This window comes from Octopus bimaculoides, chromosome 24, assembly GCF_001194135.2.
Source record: "Octopus bimaculoides isolate UCB-OBI-ISO-001 chromosome 24, ASM119413v2, whole genome shotgun sequence".
Taxonomy (NCBI): domain Eukaryota; kingdom Metazoa; phylum Mollusca; class Cephalopoda; order Octopoda; family Octopodidae; genus Octopus; species Octopus bimaculoides.
The window spans coordinates 15,735,499-15,756,209 of record NC_069004.1 but is presented as its reverse complement, the minus strand read 5'-3'; the positions used below and the strand labels follow the sequence as shown (position 1 = coordinate 15,756,209).

The window sequence follows — 20,711 nt, the reverse complement described above, 5'->3', positions numbered from 1 at the left end:
AGAAAAATGAGAGAGAGAGAGAGAGAGAGAGAGAGAAAGAGAAAATGAGAGAGAGAGAAAGAGAAAAAGAGAGAGAGAGAGAGAAAGAGAAAATGAGAGAGAGAGAGAGAGAGAGAGAAAGAGAAAATGAGAAAGAGAGAGAGATGGAGGATACAGAGAAAGAATTAGGAAGTGAGAGAAATTAAGAGAAAGAGATAAAGAGAGAAGGCACCACAACAACAACCATGGCAGAGTAATGATGACAGCAACAACAACCATGGCAGAGTAATGATGACAGCAACAACATAGTGCAGTGTAGTCAAAGTATGAGATATATCAATGCCTCTTACCTTCCACCAGGCACAACATCCCACCGTTGCACTGTTACAGTTGGTAAGACCTCAAAGTGCAGACTGATAGCGCATTGGCGGCAGAAAGACTCTTGATAACCAGGACCGCCACTGTAGCTTATTGTCACAGTTGCTTCTATAGACTGAAACAAAAACCAAGCAATATGGTAAGGTGGCATTTAAGGCAAAGATGACAGGAAGATGAAAAAAAAAAAAGGAAAATTAAGGGTGAAACTTATTAGAGGTGATGTGGTGGAGCGTTGTCATAATCAGTTTGATGCAAACTCTATTTTGTTTCCTCATTGCTGGCTGCATAGTTTGATGAACATATGGCAACTTTTTCTAGCAAGCAGATTAAGTAGCTGTAGAATTCCCTGCTTAATTCCAATGGTGTAGACAGATGATGAGAAACTTTTCAATCATGACTGTTCTATTGACAATACAGTGAACCCTAAACTACATTACCTGATATGTTGTTTGTATTTCATTAAGATGCTAGGATACAGTTTGAGGGAGATATTGCTACTATTTCTAGCAAGTTTATAGCAATATAGCATTATTATTTCATTTTTTCTTGATGCAAACCTTATTTTTGTTTGTATTTCATCCTCGTATTGTTCTCAGTGTTTTGGGCCCTTGATTAAGGTGATACTGGATCTGTGGGGCTCTTTGACTGGCTTGAGTTGGAGGCTCCCCTACATGAGGAGGACTGCATTATTGACGTATTTACATATTTTGTATACTAAGGGTACTTTTGTCTCATCTCTCCACTCCTCTTCCTCTAACTTTTTTATGTAAACCCCAACACAAATTATAAATTGTCCCTGAAATGCCCCTTCATTATTATTATTTCTAACACTTTACATTTTGAGTTCAAGTACGCCCGAGATCAATTGTGCCCTTCATCTTTTGGGGTTGATAAAATAAGTACTACCTGAGTATGGGGGGTCGGTGTAATCAACTAAACCACTCTTCTCCACCAAAAAAAGATTTCCTTGCACCTATTGTAGAAAGGTTTATTATTATCATTATTAAGGTGGAAAGCTGGCAGAATCATTAGCATGCTGACATTTCGTCCATCTTTATGTTGAATTTATATTCCACTGAGGTTGACTTTGCTTTTCATCCTTTCAGGGCTTGATAAAATAAGTAGCAGTTAAACACTGGGGTTGATGTAATTGATTTACCTGAGTTAGTATCAGTCTACCTGCCAACTGATAGGCCAATTAGATGTTTCATGTAAATATTTACAATCCTGCCACTCCAGTTCTGTCAATTTCATCATCATGTCCTACCACTCCGGCTCCATCAACTTCATCATCATGACCTTTTCATCAAATTTACAGTCATTGCGCCAAGCTACACCAAGCTCCACCACCTCACCAGTTGTTTGTTCCAGTTCAGATGATGACTCAGAAAGTGTGTATTTTCCTAGTTCAGAATCAGATGATTCCGATAGCTATGATGATCTTCCAGTGAATCAAAGGTACAGATGAGCAGCAGCGAATGAGCCTGGACATTAGAATGTCATGTGGCGAGCAAGAGACAATTTGATCAAATGGCATGGGTTTACTGTTGCGCTTAGCACAAAGGCAAACCTTAAACAAAGAAGTTCACCACTGGAAATCTTCCACGAGTTTTTGACAGATGAAATGTTCCAATATATAGCAGACAGAATATATGCTACTTTGCTGAAAACCAGACCTGGCCATGGCAGTGATTGGTTTCCAACCACTGGGGACAAAATCAAAGTTGCTTACTCTGCTGATACTGATGGGCATCATGAAGAAACTGAGCCTGGTGTCATATTGGAATTGGGATCCAACTATGTTGTGCCTTTCTTTCTGGAAATGATGCCACATGATCAATTTTTGGCACTTCTTCGAAATGTACATTTCAACTCAGGCAAGAACCAGGATGACAGGCTGCACAAAATACATCCTGTTGTTGATGAAGTGGCTGAAAATTACAGAATGGTGTATGTCCCCACTCACATTTGTATGGCTAAAAGTTTGTGGAAATTCAAGGGAAGGCTCCAAATCAAACAATACAACCCACCCACTTTGCAGTCAAGGTTTATAAAGTATGCCAGTCAACTGGCAGAGCCTGTGGGTATATGTGGAATTACAAAATTTACACTGGTCAGGACAGACTGGATTTTCTAGTGTCAACTAACGTAGTGTTGTTGCTGAATGAAAACTTGTTTGACAAAGGTTACAATGTTTATGTGGACAATTGCTTTTCCAGTCCAGATTTCTTCCTGCAGCTGTAGGCAAAGAGGACTGATGCCTGTGGGACTGTGAAGATGCACAGGAAAAACATGCTGCCTGATCTTCACAAGATAAAACTTTGAAAGGGGGAAACAGCATAACGATGCGCTGATAGTGGCATTCTCACTCTAGTCTGGTGTGACAAGAAAAACGTCTGCATGCTATCCACAATGTCTTCTGCAAGCATGAAGGACACAATGCAGACGGTAATGTCATAATGAAACTGAGTATCAGCTGGTGATGACACAAAATCAGTGAGAAAATTTGTGAAGTGATACAAAAAACATTTTCTTGTATATAGTTGCCATGCGTATTGTGAACTCACATTTCATTTGGCAGATGCTTAGCGGTATGGGGGATGGATTGACATTCAGGAATCTATTGTTCCATGAAATGATAGAAGCATCAGACCTGCCAAAGTACAGAATGTGTGGATGTCCCCACATCAGACTCTCTCTTCACTGCATGGTGAAGGGATGTGGACATTTTCTACAACTGTTTTCCCCCACCTCCAAGAAAACTAAGGCTTCAAAGAGATACACAGTATGTAAAGCAAAAAGGGAAATGTAAAGGAAACTAGATACCATTGTTCACAATGTAATATACCACTGTGTGTGGTACCCTGTTTTGAACTCTGCCACACTAAAGTCAATTTTTGAATTTAAGTGATTGTAAATACATGAAGTTGATCTGACTTGTACTGTCAAGTTATCTTATTCAGGAATAACACTACATGAGTGCCCTGCACAGGGATACAGTTTAGGTAAATAAACAGTACTTGCACTAAAGCAGTTGACATAAATATTTGCTGGACATTATCTTGCATTGAGTGTTGACTTCAATCAGCATGATTACTGTTGCCATGCGCCATAAACTGGTTAAAGTGGATGATGCAAATATACTCCAAATCATCGTCATGCACTAACTGCTGATCTCAGCTGAGATGATTACCGTCAATGCAACCTAGTTGCTTGATAAAAAAAGATCATTGTTATGGGGTTAAATATACCTATTAAGATATGCAGGCAACATTCTAATGTTGATGAGGAAAAGAAGAAAAGAATGAAAATGTATCTGTAAAGACATGCAAGCAGTTTCTAACACTGACAAGGAAAAAATTTAAAGACATGCATGCAAGTCTCTCACATTGATAAGGAAGAGAAAAAAAGAAATTAAAAATATTTATAAAAGATATAATGTAATCAGCATTTGAAAACATTAGTCCAAGCAGTGGTGATAGAACCAAGCTAAAACAGAAAAATAATGTTGGGATATTCTAAGTCACTGCACCATTCTGAAGTGTGTGTGTGTGTGTGTGTGTGTGTGAGAGAGAGAGAGAGAGACAGAGAGAGAGAGAAAGAGAGAGCACCTCCAACATTGATGAGAAAATATTACGTACAAACGAATCATGCAGCTAGCTTCAAAATATTATTATTATTATCATCATTATTATATGAAAACTCACAGCTTATTTTGCTGGGTATGACAGAAAGTGCCAGGGTGTCCGCAGCCAGAGCAGACTAAGGTGACACTTGTTTACTGGTCATGCCTCTAGAACCCTGCGAAGAATTCTTACACTTCCAAGCAATGCTGATTTTAGTAGGTGTTCTACTTTCACACTTGCACCAATCTTTTTCAGCCCTGTTGGTAGCTGAGTGCTGATACTTCCAAGTGCACCAATTACTGTTGGTATCACGTCTACTCTCTCCCTTGACCACAACCTTCGTATTTCCCACTTCAAATCGTCATAGTTGTTTATTTTTTCTTCTTCTTTCACATTGATCCTGTTGTCACCTGGGCATGCTATATTGATTATCATATGTGTTTTTTTCTTTTTCATTCACCACAACAATGTCCAGTTTCTGATGTCTGGTTAGGTGATCACACTGAATCATTGCATCCCACAAGATTTTGCAATTTTCATTTACGGTGACTCCTTCTGGGGTTTGCTCATACCACGTCTTTGCTCTTTGTAGACTCCCAATGGATTGTTCTTGCCACATTGTCATGACATCTTTTGTATTCGTGTTGTGCCAATTTGGGGCATTTTCTAACAATGTGCCATACCATTTCACCCCCTCTTACCACACATTCTATATTTGTTGCTATTGGTAGTGTTGTCTAGTCTGCACGTCATATAGTTGGTCCTTAATGCTTATTCCTGAGTTGCGCATATGGTTGCTTCTGTCTCTATCTTCAGGTCACTCCTCTTCATCCATAGCCACCAGTCTTCTGTATCTGTCTCATCCATAGCCAGCTGTTTTCTGTATCTGTCAGCCACTGGTCCTCTGTATTCATTATTATTATTATTATTATTATTATTATTATTAAGGCAGTAAGATGCCAGAATCATTAGCACATTGGGCAAAATGCTTAGCAGTACTCTGTCTGCCATTACATTCTGCACTCAAATTCCGCCAAGTTCAACTTTGCCTTTCATCCTTTTGGGGTCGATAAAATAAGCACCAGTTTCACACTGGGGTCGATGTAATTGACTATCCCCACCTCCCCCAAAATTGCTGCCCTTGTGGCAAAATTTGAAACCATTATTATTATTATTATTAAGGTGGTGAGCTGGCAGAATTATTAGTATGCCGGGTAAAATGCTTTGCAGCATTTTTGTCTATCTTTACATGCTGACTTGAAATGCTATCAAGGTTGACGTTGTCTTTTATCCTTTCAGAGTTGATAAAATAAGTACTAGTTGAATATTGGGGTCAATGTAATCGGCTTATCCCTCACCCGAATTTGGTGGCCTTATGCCAAAATTTGAAATCATCATTATTATTATTATTATTATAATACATTAGGTGACGAGCTGGCAGAATTGTTAGCACGTTGGACAAAATGCTTAGTGGTATTTTGCTTGTCGCTATGTCCTGAATTCAAATTCCACCAAGGTTGACTTGACCTTTCATCCTTCAAACATAATGATTGACAACAAGCCACTCAAATGGGTCAGGTCATTTAAATATCTTAGAAGCACAGTAAACTTTAAGAGTAAACTTTAAGAGTACTCTTGATAATGAAATCAATGTTAGAACACCTAAGACTACAAAAGCTTTTGGAAAACTTTGCTATTATTTGTGGGATGAACATAGTGTCAGTGTGATAACTAAAATAAGTGTATAGAAATCTTGTATACATGCAAAAGCATGAACTCCCTACTAGACATACAACAAAACTTGAAGTCTTTCACATGTGCTGTCCGCACAATATCTGCAACATAAAATGGCAAGATGAGATATCAAATGTCAAAAATCTTAGAAAAATGTGATATCTCCAGTATCTAAAGTATGCTACTGAGAATTCAGTGCAGATGGATAGGACATGTTCGAATGAAAAATGACCACATTCCAAAAGTTCTTTTATATGGCCAACAAGTAGAGGGATACCATGGTAAAGGAAGACCTGTCCTTGGGTATAAGGATAAGTTTAAGCAATCACTAAAGTCTCTACAGCTTAACTTGACGTCTTGGGGAAGTCATTGCCTAGATTGATCTGCAGGACATAAAATGTATCCTGTGCTAAGAGTTTCAATGCCACCACAGTCATCACAGGTTCAGCAGGAGGGAATAATGACAACAAAAAGCAACGATAGTATTTACAGGAACACTGACTCTTCCACTACCAACACCAGTAACACTGCAACAACAAATATAGCAGAGTAAAACAACGAAAGTAGCAGTGACAACACAAAGGACAACATGAACAACAGCAACAATAAGAGTAACAACAAAATCAATGGAGCCTAAGTGTGAGTCCTCTGAGCAAAACACAGAAGGATCTTCCAAAGTCAGCTGTTTTCTTTATGGGGGAAACTAAAAATACAGAAGTAATTACAGTAAACAAGAATGAATTACAAACTGATGTCACAAAGGAGAGGTCACAGAGTCAGCCCCATCCTCCACCCAACGTACTGGAAAACATATGACATTGTACAGTGTAACATACAGTACAACTGGACTGAAGCTATGCAGGGTGGAGTGAGGCACTAAATCCCAGGTAATATGCCAGTGCTGGCGTCTCCTTTTCCCACAGTTTATAGTACTAAGAAGACAAAAAGCAAAACAAAAACAACAGCCCTGGAAGGAATTTCTCCACCAACTCAGGAAACTGGAGAACATCCAGTAGGAAGACAAACAAGTCAAACAACCAACAAAACTGTCAGCCACAACTACAGCCACCAAACTTTCCCTAACCAGGTACATTCTTCTTCTTTTTTATCTATGCGGAACCTAGCAAAAGAAATCCAGAAAAGTATATGGGCCATCACAGAGCACCAGCTCCTATCACTATCTCAGCGCAAAAATTGCCCTCCTTGCTGACAATAAGCCATAAGTCTCTTTTGAGCACTACTCCAGTCTCAACATTTTTGTTAAATGCACAAGCATCAATCCATCCTTCAATTCAAAAATCTGGAAGATTCAGTTCATCCAAGATTGGGTTTCAAGCCACCCTTATCTCATTCCTTTCTTCATTCTTACTGAGACTCACTTTAACAACTCTCACTTGGAAGCTGTAATAAAGATGAGGAATTATACAATCATTCGTGCAAACCGCACTGGTAGAAGAAAGGGAGGAGTTGCTATTTTCCTACACAACTCATTTAGTGCAGGTACACATCTCATTCTTCACTGTGAATCAGTATCTGTGTATAACAAAACTAATGATTTAGCAATAAGTAGGCTCCACAGGTCACCCCAAGTGCCACTAATGTATTTCAAAGATTGCCTCATGAATATTAAGTCTTTCATTGAACAGTGCCAATCTGATAATGTTTTAATAATGGGTGACTTTGATCTTTCCGGTGTTGACTGGTCTACTCACACCTTGAAGACAAGTGTGTGCATTTCAATCCCAGAGAGAGCAGCAGGGGAATTACTTTTTGAATTCATGAGCAAATTTTACCTGTCCCAACTTGTGCTTGTGCTAACAAGATTCAACAAAAATACATTGGACTTAGTGTTTAGTAACTATGCTAACACTATCCATAATATTACAGTAGAAAAACTCTCCTATCCCATCACAGTATGATTATTTGTAGCTTGAGATTCTGGCAGCCAAAAGCAACTCAGTACGATCTCGCACACATACACATATATACATACACACATATATACATACACACATATATACATACACATACACACACACGCACATATAATTAAATCCAAGGAAAATAGGGATAAAAACATCCAATCTTTCACTGGCTCCACTGTTAAATACCCAATTTTGCAGAGAAAACCTTACAAATTACATGGGTATATATTAAATTTATAAAAACAAATAGAAAATGGATATATATAACAATTGCCAATTCAAAATTCAAAATTTATTAGCATAATACTATATTATGTTATATTCTTATAATAATATAACATAATATGATAAATAATAAATATTAAATATAAATTACATACAATTGTTTCAATTCTTACCCATAATAAAATTATAAAAATCCATTGTTTGTGGGGAAGAATCTCCACAGTGTAATTTTTTTATATATGAAGATTCACATTTCCAAGAAAAGACTGAATTTAAATATATTTGTTTTTACACACACATACATACATACATACAAATATAGACAGATAAATGACAGAAAATGCAATTAATGAGATTCTTTATTCAAAACACTACTGTTGTTTCAATGCATCCTTGCATCTGTGCTTCATAGGTGAGTGAAATAGTTCATAGGTGATTACATCAGGGCAAAAGTTTTTCCCACTTAGTTCAAAGGAGTAGAGTTGTAACATTTTCAGCCTTTCCCATTAGCTGAGCTGACACATTGCATTGAGATAATTCTCTTTATGTAGCTTCTCTGGATTGTTTCAAGTTTCACTGTTAATTTTGTACTGTGTGGTGGCCATAGTTGGGAGTGACTCAGGACATATGTCCTCCAGAGGATCATCATGATTTCCTGTTCAGAATGAGACATTCTGAAAGTTCACAGGATCCAACTGCTAGCTGTCTGCATTTTATTACCAAATTAGTAATATGCATTTTGAAAGACGCATCATTACTCATGTCAATGTCCAGGTGATGCACTGATTTTGTTTCAGAGATTGCAATCCCTCCGAGGCCAGGGTATCCTGTCTGCATTTCATTCAGGCTTGCGTCCTGGTAGAGCAGAGTTTGGAATTTTTCAGTATCAAACTGCATGTTATTGTCCTTAGCTCATCTGTATATTGCATCCAATTTTTGTTGCAGGAGCACAATATTTTCTGGGTTCTGTAACTCTGAGAGATTTTTGTGTCATCCGCATAGCTAACAAGGCTGGTTATATTTATATGATAGACATATTTATATGATAGACTTTTCTTAGTCTCTCTGTTTACCAAATCCACTCACAAGAGTTTGATTGGTCTTGGCTCATAGAAGAAAACACTTGTCCAAGGTTCTGCACAATAGAATTAAACCTGAAACTATGTGCTTGAGAAACAAACTTTTTAACCTCACACTCATGCTTGTGTCTATATGTAATATTATTATCTATATATGAAGAATTCACTCATTGATTTATGAGTGTTTCTGTTGTTTGATCAATTCCCTGTGGCTGAGTATTCTATAGACCTTTGTACCCTTAACATAGTGCTCAGGTGCACTCAGCACAACATATTATATCTGCAGTAATGTTTATCACAACAGTTGCCACAGCAGCAACAACTATGACAACAATCAAAAATCATATTACATACAGCAACAATCACCATGGTAACTATGACAATAACAATGTTGACAATCAGAGTGTAACAACAACAGCAACATGAATATGAAGAACATTTACCTTCTTTGGAGCAGTACTGCTCTTGGAAGTGGCAGTGTTGGAATGTGTTGGGGTGAAGCTGGATGCTGAAAAATAGAAAGTGGGAGGAAGTTAATAGAGAAACAGATGGCTGATGAAATTCAGAGTAGTTGCCTTTCTGAGGAGCACCAACTATGTAAGTGAATGGAGATATTTACAGCCAGCAATTGAAACCAGATCATTATATCACATCAAAGGAGGTGTAAGATGAAGTTTGTGGTTTGTTAGTCGTGTCAATAGCTATAAGTACTGAATGTATTATATCAATAAATCATATTCTAATCTTGATTTTTCAGCTCAGCTCAACACTTAGCTTGTCCAGTATATGGGTTTGGATCATAAGGACAAACACGAGAAGATTGAACATGTATTGTTGTGAGGGTTTGTGTATAAACAAGTTTAGCATAAAAAAGAAAAATTAACAACATGCAATCCTTAGTAGGGAGGAGATATTCGAAGGCTGTTCATGGAAAAAAAACCCATAAAAACCAAGGGCTAGTCGATTATATTGACCTCAGTGTTCAACTGTTACTGATTTCATTGATCCCAAAAAGATGAAAAGCAAAGCTGACCTCAGTGTAACTTAGTGTTACAGCTCAAATAAAACAAAGGAACAGCAACATGAATAAATAACTATCAAAGTAAATTGTAGGGATATAATATCAAAGACATAAGTGAAAACTTAGGTAGTTTATTTAATGAATACTTTGTTCTTTAAATTCTATTATTATTTACTATTTTTGAAACTATAAAATAGTAATTAATAGTTTGAATTTTGATAGCTTCATGCACTTGATTATTTCCCTTTGCTATTACTCAGCAATACTTCAGTCTTTCAATCGTTTGATACGTCTATGTTTATATAATAATAAGAAAAGAAAACAAATAATGAGGAAATTTAAAGAATAGAAGTATTCAATAAATAAATTATTTCGATTTTCACTTATGTCTGATATCATATCCTTGCAACACACTTTTTAAATATTTTTTTGTGTAACTATATTCACCATACCTCACCTTTGTTATTCTGGTATAGCACAATAAAAGTAAACATGATGCAATAAGCTCACTTTTAAAACTATTTTTCACTTTATTTTTTCCTAAAATATTTCAAAATTTGGTTTTCTGTAAATTGTTTCTCAAGCTTTCAGCATTCTCATTTTTAGATCATTTGAATTCAGTCATAGCAAATTTGGTCTTGTGATCAGTACCCACAAAATACAATCTCGTGGAGCCATACTAACTATCAACACAACATTTTTCACCTTCAACACCAATTCAGACTCTTTAACCACCCTAAACATCAGCTTGTGAGCCAATGGGAAAGCCTTTATATGGTCACATGACTTGTTAGAAATAGCAGATCACCTTATCGCATCCTACTACCTTCAACAGAGAAAGAACACACTAGGGCTATTTACTTATAATGAAACTACTCCAAGAATTACCCTATAGCACAACCTGCACTTAATATCACTTGTACCTCCATCAATTTATATACCTCTTTGCTCCACCTGACAAAAGGCCAATTCTATCAGGTTGAGTAAAAAGTAAGCAACGTTTTGAACCATGAAGAATTTGTACCAGATTTGTGCAGAGTTTTGAATTTTGTTAAAACATTTTTTTGCAATTGTCTGATAATACAGACACAGACTTGCCCAAATGCATCGATAAATTAACGTTGATATCTTTTTCACCATTGTTACAATCATCTGAAATGGAACTGTCAAAGGGCGTTATTCAAGCAACTTTGCTGTTCAACTTCAAAAAAGGACGTAAAGCAGCTGATACTGCCTGTGATATCAATGAAACACTTGGTGAGGAATTGACCAGTGATTGGTCAGCTCGAAAATGGTTTAGACGATATCACAGTGGAGACCTGAGCCTTGAAGAATGTGAGTATAGTGGACACCTATCTGCCATCCATGACGGTCAATTAAAGACCGTCATTGAGAAAAGTCCACGTAAAACTACTCAAGAACTGGCAAAAGAACTTCAAGTTAGCCAGAAAACTGCCTGCAACCATGTGCATGCAATTAGAAAATCAAAGAAGCTCAACAAATGGGTATCACATGATTTGAATGAAAATCAGAAAATGTGCAGATATGAAATTTGCTCATTGCTTCTTCTCTATAACCAGACCAATCCATTTCTTGACCGTATTGTAACTTGCGAAGAAAAGTGGATTCTGTACAATAATAAAAAAACGTTCTTTGCAGTGATTGAACCAAAATGAAGCACCAAAAATCTTCCATGAACCTGAGCTCTTCAAAATGGAAGTTTAGTGACTGTTTGGTGGTGTACTGCTGGACTCATCCGCTATAACTTCTTAAAACCCAGAAAAACTATTACTGCAGAAACATACTGCCCTGAAATTGCCAAAATGAACGAAAAACTGCTACTCCTCCATCCGAGACTGGTCAATAGAAAATGGCCAATCATTCTTCATGACAATGCTTGACCACATGTTTTACTAATGACACTCCAGAAGTTGAAGGAACTTGGCTACAAAGTTCTTCCCTACCCAACTTATTCCCCGGAGCTTTCTCCTACCAACTACTACCTTTTCAAGCACCTTGATGGTTTCCTGTGAGAGAAGGAGTTCAAAAATCAAACCAATGCTGAAAGTGCATTCAAAGAGTTCATCAGCTCCAGAACTCCAGATTTTTATGTTACCAGAATAAACAAACTTGTAACTCGGCAAAAATGTGTTGATTGCAATGGTACTTACTTTGATGAATAAAATTTCTACATTGTTGAAATATATTGTAATGAATTTCATGTTTCAAAATGTTGCTTACTTTTTACTCAGCCTGATATATCTTTCTTTACCCAATAAATGACAAAGGTTCATACCGTCAGAGTAATCCAAGTCTGAATTGAAATAGTTATAACCATTAAGACTGACAGGGATATTAGTAGATTCATCAGGCTTTAGAGGAAGCTGGCAGTTAATAGCTTCCTGGTTCCATAGCACCACTTTTTGTAAAGCACCTGTAAGATGAAAAACAGAAATCTCAAGAAAAAGTAGACACTACAAAATTTTATAGAATGATTAGATTTTTAATCTAATTCTTGGTACATATTGTTTTCACTACTGTTGACAAGTTTTAAAGATAACAGTAGTTATTGGTACTCCAAATTATCTACAAACATCAACATCAGGAATGTCAAACTCATTTGATTCCACAGGCCAAATTGAAGCATAAACTAAATCTTGAGGGCTAGATAAGGACAATTATTCCTAAAATCTCTATTCATAATGTAGGCCAAGTAGGTGGATAAAGAAATCAATATACATTATAACAACTGTATTAACAATAGGGAAAGTAATGAATACAAGATGTTAACAAAGTTTGCATTCAAAGTTTTGGTCCTGAGGGAGATGTTGGGCTTCTTCCAAAAATGCTGGCCTCTTGCCAAAATTTGAAATTATTATTTTTTTATGTTCATACCAACCATATATTTAGTATCTAGAGTTTTTAATAATAAATTATCTTCAATACTTATTTTTTACCATTCACATTTGTATCATTATTCTTCTTTCTTTAATTTAGCTTTGTTGAAAAAGATTGCTTGATGCATTTACTTCTATATGTTTATTATTATTACACTCACCATTAAGCTCTAACTTACCTAATATCATTTCCAGAAATCTTATTATTATTTTGATTCTGGATATAGGAAATTTTGTTTTTATATCCAGCTTCAAATAATGCATAGTTATAGTAATTTTGATTTTGTTTAAATACATCCTCATTAACTGAAAGCCTCAAAATATGAGTAGATTTTTTTTTTAATGATAGAATTTATGATGCTTCTTGGATTATTAGAATTTTTATTCCCATACCTTAAGCACCCATTTGGTTTATGATAAGGTTGGTATAGCTCAGTACTTAAATCCAGAGTAACATCAAGGAAGTTAACTTTAGTATAATCATTTTCAATCTAGATACAAAGACTGATATTTATTTATTTATTTATTTATGTGTTTCAGCCAAGTGGCTGCGGTCATGCTGGTGCGGTCATGCTGATATGTTTAAAGAATTTGAAAAGATTTTTTTCTGGACCTTTCTAAATTAACCTTATTGAACTTATATATAGTGAATAGAGTGTCATCTCTATATAATCCATTCTCTAATTCAGGAAATTCTCTATGTATACAATTAAGAATATAAAGACCAACTAAATCAGTTACTTGAGCCAAGTCATTGGACTCCATAATAATGTCAAAATGAATTCAATTATAGTTTTCCTAGCCATTAGTATTAATATTATCGATAAAAAAAACACTAAATTCATTTAGCTGGATATATCTAATTATTACACATCCATCAAACCTATCCTACTGGATAAATACTTAAGTTTTACTATGAAGAATTCTGATTTATCCAAACATGAAGTCAGTATAATACTAACAGCTATGTAGAACTGATAACCCTCATTATTTCAAAATTACTATGGGTTCCAATGACTTGGCTCAAGTAACTGATTTAATGGATATTTATATTCTAAATTGTATACATTGTGAATTTCCTGAACTAGAAGGTGCATTATATAGAGATGACACTCTATTCACTATATATAAAACCAATAAGGTTAATTTAGAAAGGTCCAGAAAACAATCTTTCCAAATTCTTTAAACATCTTGGTCACTCTATCTCAATCGAAAATGATTATACTCAGGTTAATTCCCTTGATGTCAATCTAGATTTAAGTACTGGACTATACCAACCTTATCAAAAACCAAATAAGTGCTTAAGGTATATAAATAAAAATTCTAATCATCCAAGAAGCATCATAAATTCTATCATTAAAAAAAACTACTCATATTTTGAGGCTTTCAGTTAATGAGGATGTATTTAAACAAAATCAAAATTACTATAACCATGCATTATTTGAAGCTGGATATAAAAACAAAATTTCCTATATCCAGAATCAAAATAATAATAAAATTCCCAGAAATGATAGAATATTCAATAAGATAGACTTTCATAGTGAGTGTAATAAAATAAATATAAAGATAGAAATAAATGCAGCAGGCATTCTTCTTTAACTAAGCTAAATAAAAGAAATAAGAATAATGATACAAATATTGAACATGAATTCATTATTGAAAAGTATAGATTTAATGCTGTAGATAGTAAATATATGGTTGATATAAACTTTGATAATAATAATAATAGCAATAACATTTATAAATTTAATAAGAATTACAATAGGAAAAAATCCAAAATTAATAATGTTAATACTAAGAAAAGCATATATATAAATAACAGAAAGAATATTATTTGATATAATGCACCATTTACATATTCAATAGCCACCAATATTTCTCGAAAATTTTTTGCTGCACTAGATAAGTATTTCCCACCTTCAAGTAAATATGGGAAATTATTTAATGGCCATAGTATAAAGTTTTTGTAATCAACCACTACAAATTTAGCTGAGATTATAGCAGCACACAATAAACAGAAAATCAGGGAATATCTCAATTCAAAATCTATGAACAGGAGTAAAATCAATAATGTGCATTGTGAACTGCATTTCAATTCTTTAAGTAAAAGTAATTCTGATTCTAATAATACAGTTATGTTAACACCTAGTTTTAATATTAATTACAATATAATAATCCTACTTTAACACCTAATTCTGAGAGGACTGGTAACAATTCTTTTAACCACAAGTACCAAATACAAGTGAATAATTGTCTGCGTAATTGTAAAAACAAATTTGTCTGCTCTTTAGAAAATCAGTGTTTAAGTAAAAATGTAGTATATCAGTGTAAGGTAATAATAGGGGATTGTAAGTATTATTATTACATAGGTTCATCTGCTGCAATTTGGAAATCAAGATTTCATAATCCTTCTCATTCATTTAAGTATAGAAGAAAAGCTAATTCTACAAATCCCAAATGCACTTACTAATGCATTTGGGATTTAATAGATAAAAACATTAAGTATTATTTAAAGTGGTCCATTATTACTTATACACCATCATACAATATTGGCAATTCTACATGTGATCTTTGCCTTGAAAAAATGTACTATATAATTACTTCTAAATTAATTTTATTAAATTTTAATGAAACTTTTACAATGAAATGCTGCCACAAATTTTGAAAGGCATTTAAACATTTCAGTTCTTAATTATAATTGCTTTTCATGTTATATAAGCATAATTTTTCTAAAAAAGTTTACTATATTTGATAAACAGGTAATTGTTGTGGTGTAAAATCTCTATGTTTCTAATTGTCATAACAGAGTTCTTATGTTTATTTTTTAATCTTTCATTATCCACTGACATTACAAAGAGTTGAATAGAAAAATAGACTTTCTTAGATTATATTTCTTCTTAGCGTTCTTTTTGTATGTGTTTGTGTACTGGAAATGTTCCCTTAGTTCACTTTGAATAAAACTAATTTTGAATTGCCTTGAGAACATGTTAACATGTATTTTCAGAAATATCAATTTTAATGATATTTTCTATGTCTAAATATGTTAACACAATTGAGACAATTGTCAGCCTAGTGATTTTCTCCATACAAAGTTTTGTTGGCTAATACTCTGAATTTCTTGAAATTCTTCTACTTGTATATGAGGAATTACCTTGGATGTGTTTTCTACTTGCATTTATTGGTATCTGATTGTTAGATGTAGTTAACCAAATTCATTTAAAACTGAGTGCATTGTAGATATCTGCCTGGATTTTTAATCCCTTTTTTCTCTCTGAAGCATCAGATGTGATATGCAAGAGAGACAAATGTGCTGGTTTGGTCATGTGATGCATATGGATGAGAACAGTGGTGTAAAGAAGTGCTGATCTCTAACTGTGGAGGGAACCTATGGTAGGGGTAGACCCAAGAATACATGGGACAAGGTGGTGAAACATGAACTTTGAACTTTGGGCCTCACAGAGACAATAATGAATGATCGAGACCTTTGGCATTATGCCATGCTTGAGAAGAAGACCCATCAAGCCAAGTAAAACTGCAGTCATGGCAGATACTGGTGTCACACAAATTATAGAATATTTTTAAAATTACAAAAAAGTAATGACTTTTGTTAAAAAAAAAAATTGAGATGGTGGCTGGAATAAAGAGTGTCAAAGGCAGAATCTGACCCATGAGCCATATGTTGGACATATGAGATTGAGATTCCCCAGTCTTGTTTCTACTATGTAATTTAAATATCTGTTCTCAATTTTCTTGTTGGGTAGCTTCAGTCAGAGCAACTTTCAGCAGGTAGAGACACAGTGGATCAATCAACCATTCTCAGTTGATGCTTTACACGTACCACCATACAAAGTGACATTCAGTTAAGATTTGTCAAAAATGAATTTTTTGATACACACAACCTGAAATGGACATCCATTTATTACAATCATATCCAAGTTTTAAGATACTGGATCTATAGAATTTCATTGTTTTTTTTGTTTTTTTCAGTAAAACAGGTCACGCGGAACAAGGTAGCATAATATACAAACATACACAGAAATTAGTTTTTCTTCAAAACCAGAATGTTTTCTTAAAATTCAACCAAAAAACTAATAAAAATCTTTAAATTCTTACAGACAAATTACAGCATTGCTTATACCTAATTTCCTATGAATTTATATTTGAATGGTTTTATTGAGTGCTGAAGATTACGAGCCAAGTTCCAGTAATAGTCTGCTATCATATGCATGTCTGATCTGCTTTGATAAACTTTGTTTTATTGATTTGGTGTCCTAATGAAAATGTTCCTTCTGCATGTCACTTAAGTCACCAAAGTTTCCAGAGAATTTATCAAGATGACTGTGGAGACAGTGCAGCTTTATGCTCATATTTTCTCCCAACTTTTGAAAGTTCTCCAGTACATTTTGGCATAGTTGACTGCTTTCTTGTTGCTCAGAAAGTCATTTACAACTATTACAATTGAATTCCAGGTTGCCGCTTCAATGCAATTCATTGAATTTACAAAATTTCTTTCATCAATTTTCTGATTTGAGACTCATGAAATATTCCAGCTTTTACCTTTTTACTGCTCAGACTGAGAAATGTATTGCACATGTAGTGAAAGCATGGTCCATCATTATCCAGAGTTTTAACAAACTGCTTCATAATGTCAAGTCTGATATGGAGTGGAGGTAGGATGATTTTTCCCAGTTGAACTAAAGGCCCTTCAACTACATAAACCCTGGAACTAATGTTCACTGTGGCCATTCTTTGATAACTCTATGTTTTTCCCTGGCCCTACTGTCTCACATACATAAAAAGCATGGATACTTGGTCTGTCTACTTTGGTGCCCTAGGAGAAAATTGACCATCTTAAAGTCCACACATATCATCCACTGGTGATTGTAGTACTTAATTTTCTCTAGCACTGCTTTCACGACTTCATATTTCTCTGCTAGTTTTGTAAAGTGAGCAACTGGAATAGACGCCAATATATTTCCATTACAAAGCAGAATGCATTTTAAACTTCTTTTCGAGCTATCAATTAAAAGGCACCAATCACTTGCATCAAATTCCACTAATCCTATCTTCTGAAGTAGTCCCTCAATGTTTGAGTGATGCACTTAACTCATCATTTTCTTTGAAGAATGGGGGAAATTCAGCATCCGTAGTGTGATAGGTAACTTTGGTGCCTTCTTTAAGAAGGCTTTTTTCCTCTAATCAAGTCCCTTACCATGTCACTAAGTTCATTTTGGTCCAAGTAGCTGTGAGACTGATGAGCCAGTACCAAAGTAATCTTGATCATCTGTGGCTTTCTCTGGCTCAGATGATACTTCCTGGTCATCAAGATCACAACATTTTGTACTAAATTTCACAGCTAAACAATACCTTTTACTGAAAATTGAGGAAAATTGTAAGAATTGGGTGTTTGGGTATATTGAAATCTAGATGTGATAGTAACAAATGGATTCCATTTTTGGATTTTAGCATATCAAAAATATGTTTAAATCAGGTAAAAACATCTCAACAACAAAATACCAGTTGGGTTGTGTAATCAAATCAATCTTGTTATTCAAGAATTCATCAGGTTTCACTCAATTCTTTTTCCCAAACTGCTAAATTATAATAGCAGAAGGCTACTTATTAAAGTGTAACTGAGACAACAGGCAGGTACAACTTGTGGCAAATATAGTAGAGCAAGCACACACAACTTACAGTGTTTTTTTTTTGTTCATAAATTTTGTTGATCAGATTAATTTTTCATTTTCCTCATTGGTGTATTTAATTATTTTCCATGTGATATGTATCACACTGAATCAGTGACAGAAATGGGACAAGAGTCTAACGTGTGTGTGTGTGTGTGCATCAGTTGTCCATGTTGACATGAGTTGGATGCTTTGACAAAATCTGGTGAGTCACAGGGCTGCATTGTGCCTTGACATGGTTTCTACAGCTGGATGCTGTTCTTAATGCCAACCACTTTACAGCCTATTCCCATTTTTATGCCACTGGTACTAGTAGGGTTGCCAAGTAACTTGCAAGACAGGAAAGGAACAAAATGGAAAAGGGGAAAGTCCCCTTGACTAATTGGGGTAGTATCTGAGTAGGTAGAAAGGAAATTTTATACCAGAGACAAGGAAAGGTTTCTTGTTACGGAGAAGATACATGGCTATCCAACATTTATATATGGGTGAGTGGGAGTGATTCTGTCCCTTTTGCTGTATTTTTTTTTGTTTTTGCTCATTAATAATATATATATAGTGGAGAGAGAGAGAGAGAGAGAGAGAGAGACATATAAAGGGAGTAGACTTACGACGATATTCTGTTTTACAGGAAAGAGATAACTCAAGCATCTCAACCTTCTGGCTGCCGATGTTGTTGATAGTGACTATCCAGTTAACACTGGACCATGGAACACACAGGGAAAAAAAAAAAAGAAATTTAAAATACATAAGAAAATGGGGAAATAAAAAGGAAAAGTTTCAATTAATCTTGAAGAAAATCATTTGTTTGTTGTTTAAAATACAAAATATTTTTAACTGAGCTCAAATACAATTAAGACAATGCATCAGGGACTTTTTTTGTGTCAAAGTGAATTAGCAGAGATGATAAAGTAGTAAACTCTACAAACCATGTACACTGCACACATTTTATAGTATCTGTGACTAAAACACTATATCCCACATGGTTCAGCTCATCTACTTTTTCAAGGTATAAATAAAAGTAAATTTTGGGAAAGCCACTTTTAGTAGATTTGTTCTCGTCCCAAACAAAGGTTTATCTCTCATTTAACACCACAGAATGCAGACAGGCAAGGGTCCCAACTCCATGAAATTGTGTGAATTTTCAATTAGTTAAATTTTACAGTTTATGCCTTTGAAATTATCGTCTCATAGCTCCTTTTTGGTATGTTGTTGAGGATTCTTTACTTTTTTTAGAGAAGGAAGGGCAGTACCACACCCCACAGACCTTTTTATAGAGGCTCTGAGGCTATTAAAGGTACCCGAAGGCTAAGAAGTGGTGTTAAAGCAAGTGATAGATTCATCATAATTTAACAGGTTTTCCATGCTGACATGAGTAGGACAGTATGACAGGAGCTGGAGAACCACCCGGACTCAATGTCTGTTTTGGCCTCGTTTCTATGGTTGCATGCCCATCCTAATGCCAACCACTTTACAGAGTATACTGGGTGTTTTTATGTGGCACCAGCACCCACAAGCCTGCAAGATTCTTATTCTAGCAGCTATGCTTTCAGAACAACTTTCACTACTGCTAACTTGGTCACCTAAGTAATGGAAACTGTCTACTACTTCTAAGGATCCCTCTGACATTCCTGGTGTTTAATGTACCAGCATATCTTCCACATGTAAAACTACTTTCTCTGTTAGTCTTCCAGTGATACTGGGGCACCTCTTATGTGTCCATAACTTGCACTGGATTCACTGTATGGAGTTTCTTCTAACACCTTTTCTACATATTATACATTAATAATTTAGCGAAGAACCACCAAGATGCAACTCAAACAATGAAGGAGATCAGACACCATCACGAAAAGCATACTCTTCAAAATAGTAATTTAAAAAACTAAAAAATCCAAAAGAAAATTTATAATCCATAAAATCTATAAAATACTAGATTAAAAATGCTCGGGTCAAGGCATAGAACACAACCCCCAATATCAGCAGTGGAGCCTGACAGCATATGCTGGTTCATCCCCACTGCATCATGCTGGTTCCATACCCCTTTGAACAACATCAAAATTCACTCATCCATCCACAAAGCTTTCCTATCATTTATAAACTCTCTTGCTTCTCTCACTTCAGCACCTCTAACCACTAAAGCTTCCCTCACTCCATCCATCCATCCAC

At 35.1% G+C, this 20,711-nt stretch overlaps 1 protein-coding gene across 1 annotated transcript in view; it reads right to left on the bottom strand.

The window, feature by feature from the left end:
• LOC106882859 (trafficking protein particle complex subunit 9) overlaps positions 1-20,711 on the bottom strand; it is a 96,233-nt gene that overhangs the window by 17,554 nt on the left and 57,968 nt on the right. The window contains exons 15-18 of the mRNA XM_014933664.2: positions 19,157-19,245; positions 12,264-12,401; positions 9,390-9,454; positions 330-472 (exon numbers count right to left, since the gene is read on the bottom strand). Of these exons, the coding sequence (XP_014789150.1) occupies positions 330-472; positions 9,390-9,454; positions 12,264-12,401; positions 19,157-19,245 (435 nt within the window). The remainder of the gene's footprint in view (positions 1-329; positions 473-9,389; positions 9,455-12,263; positions 12,402-19,156; positions 19,246-20,711) is intronic.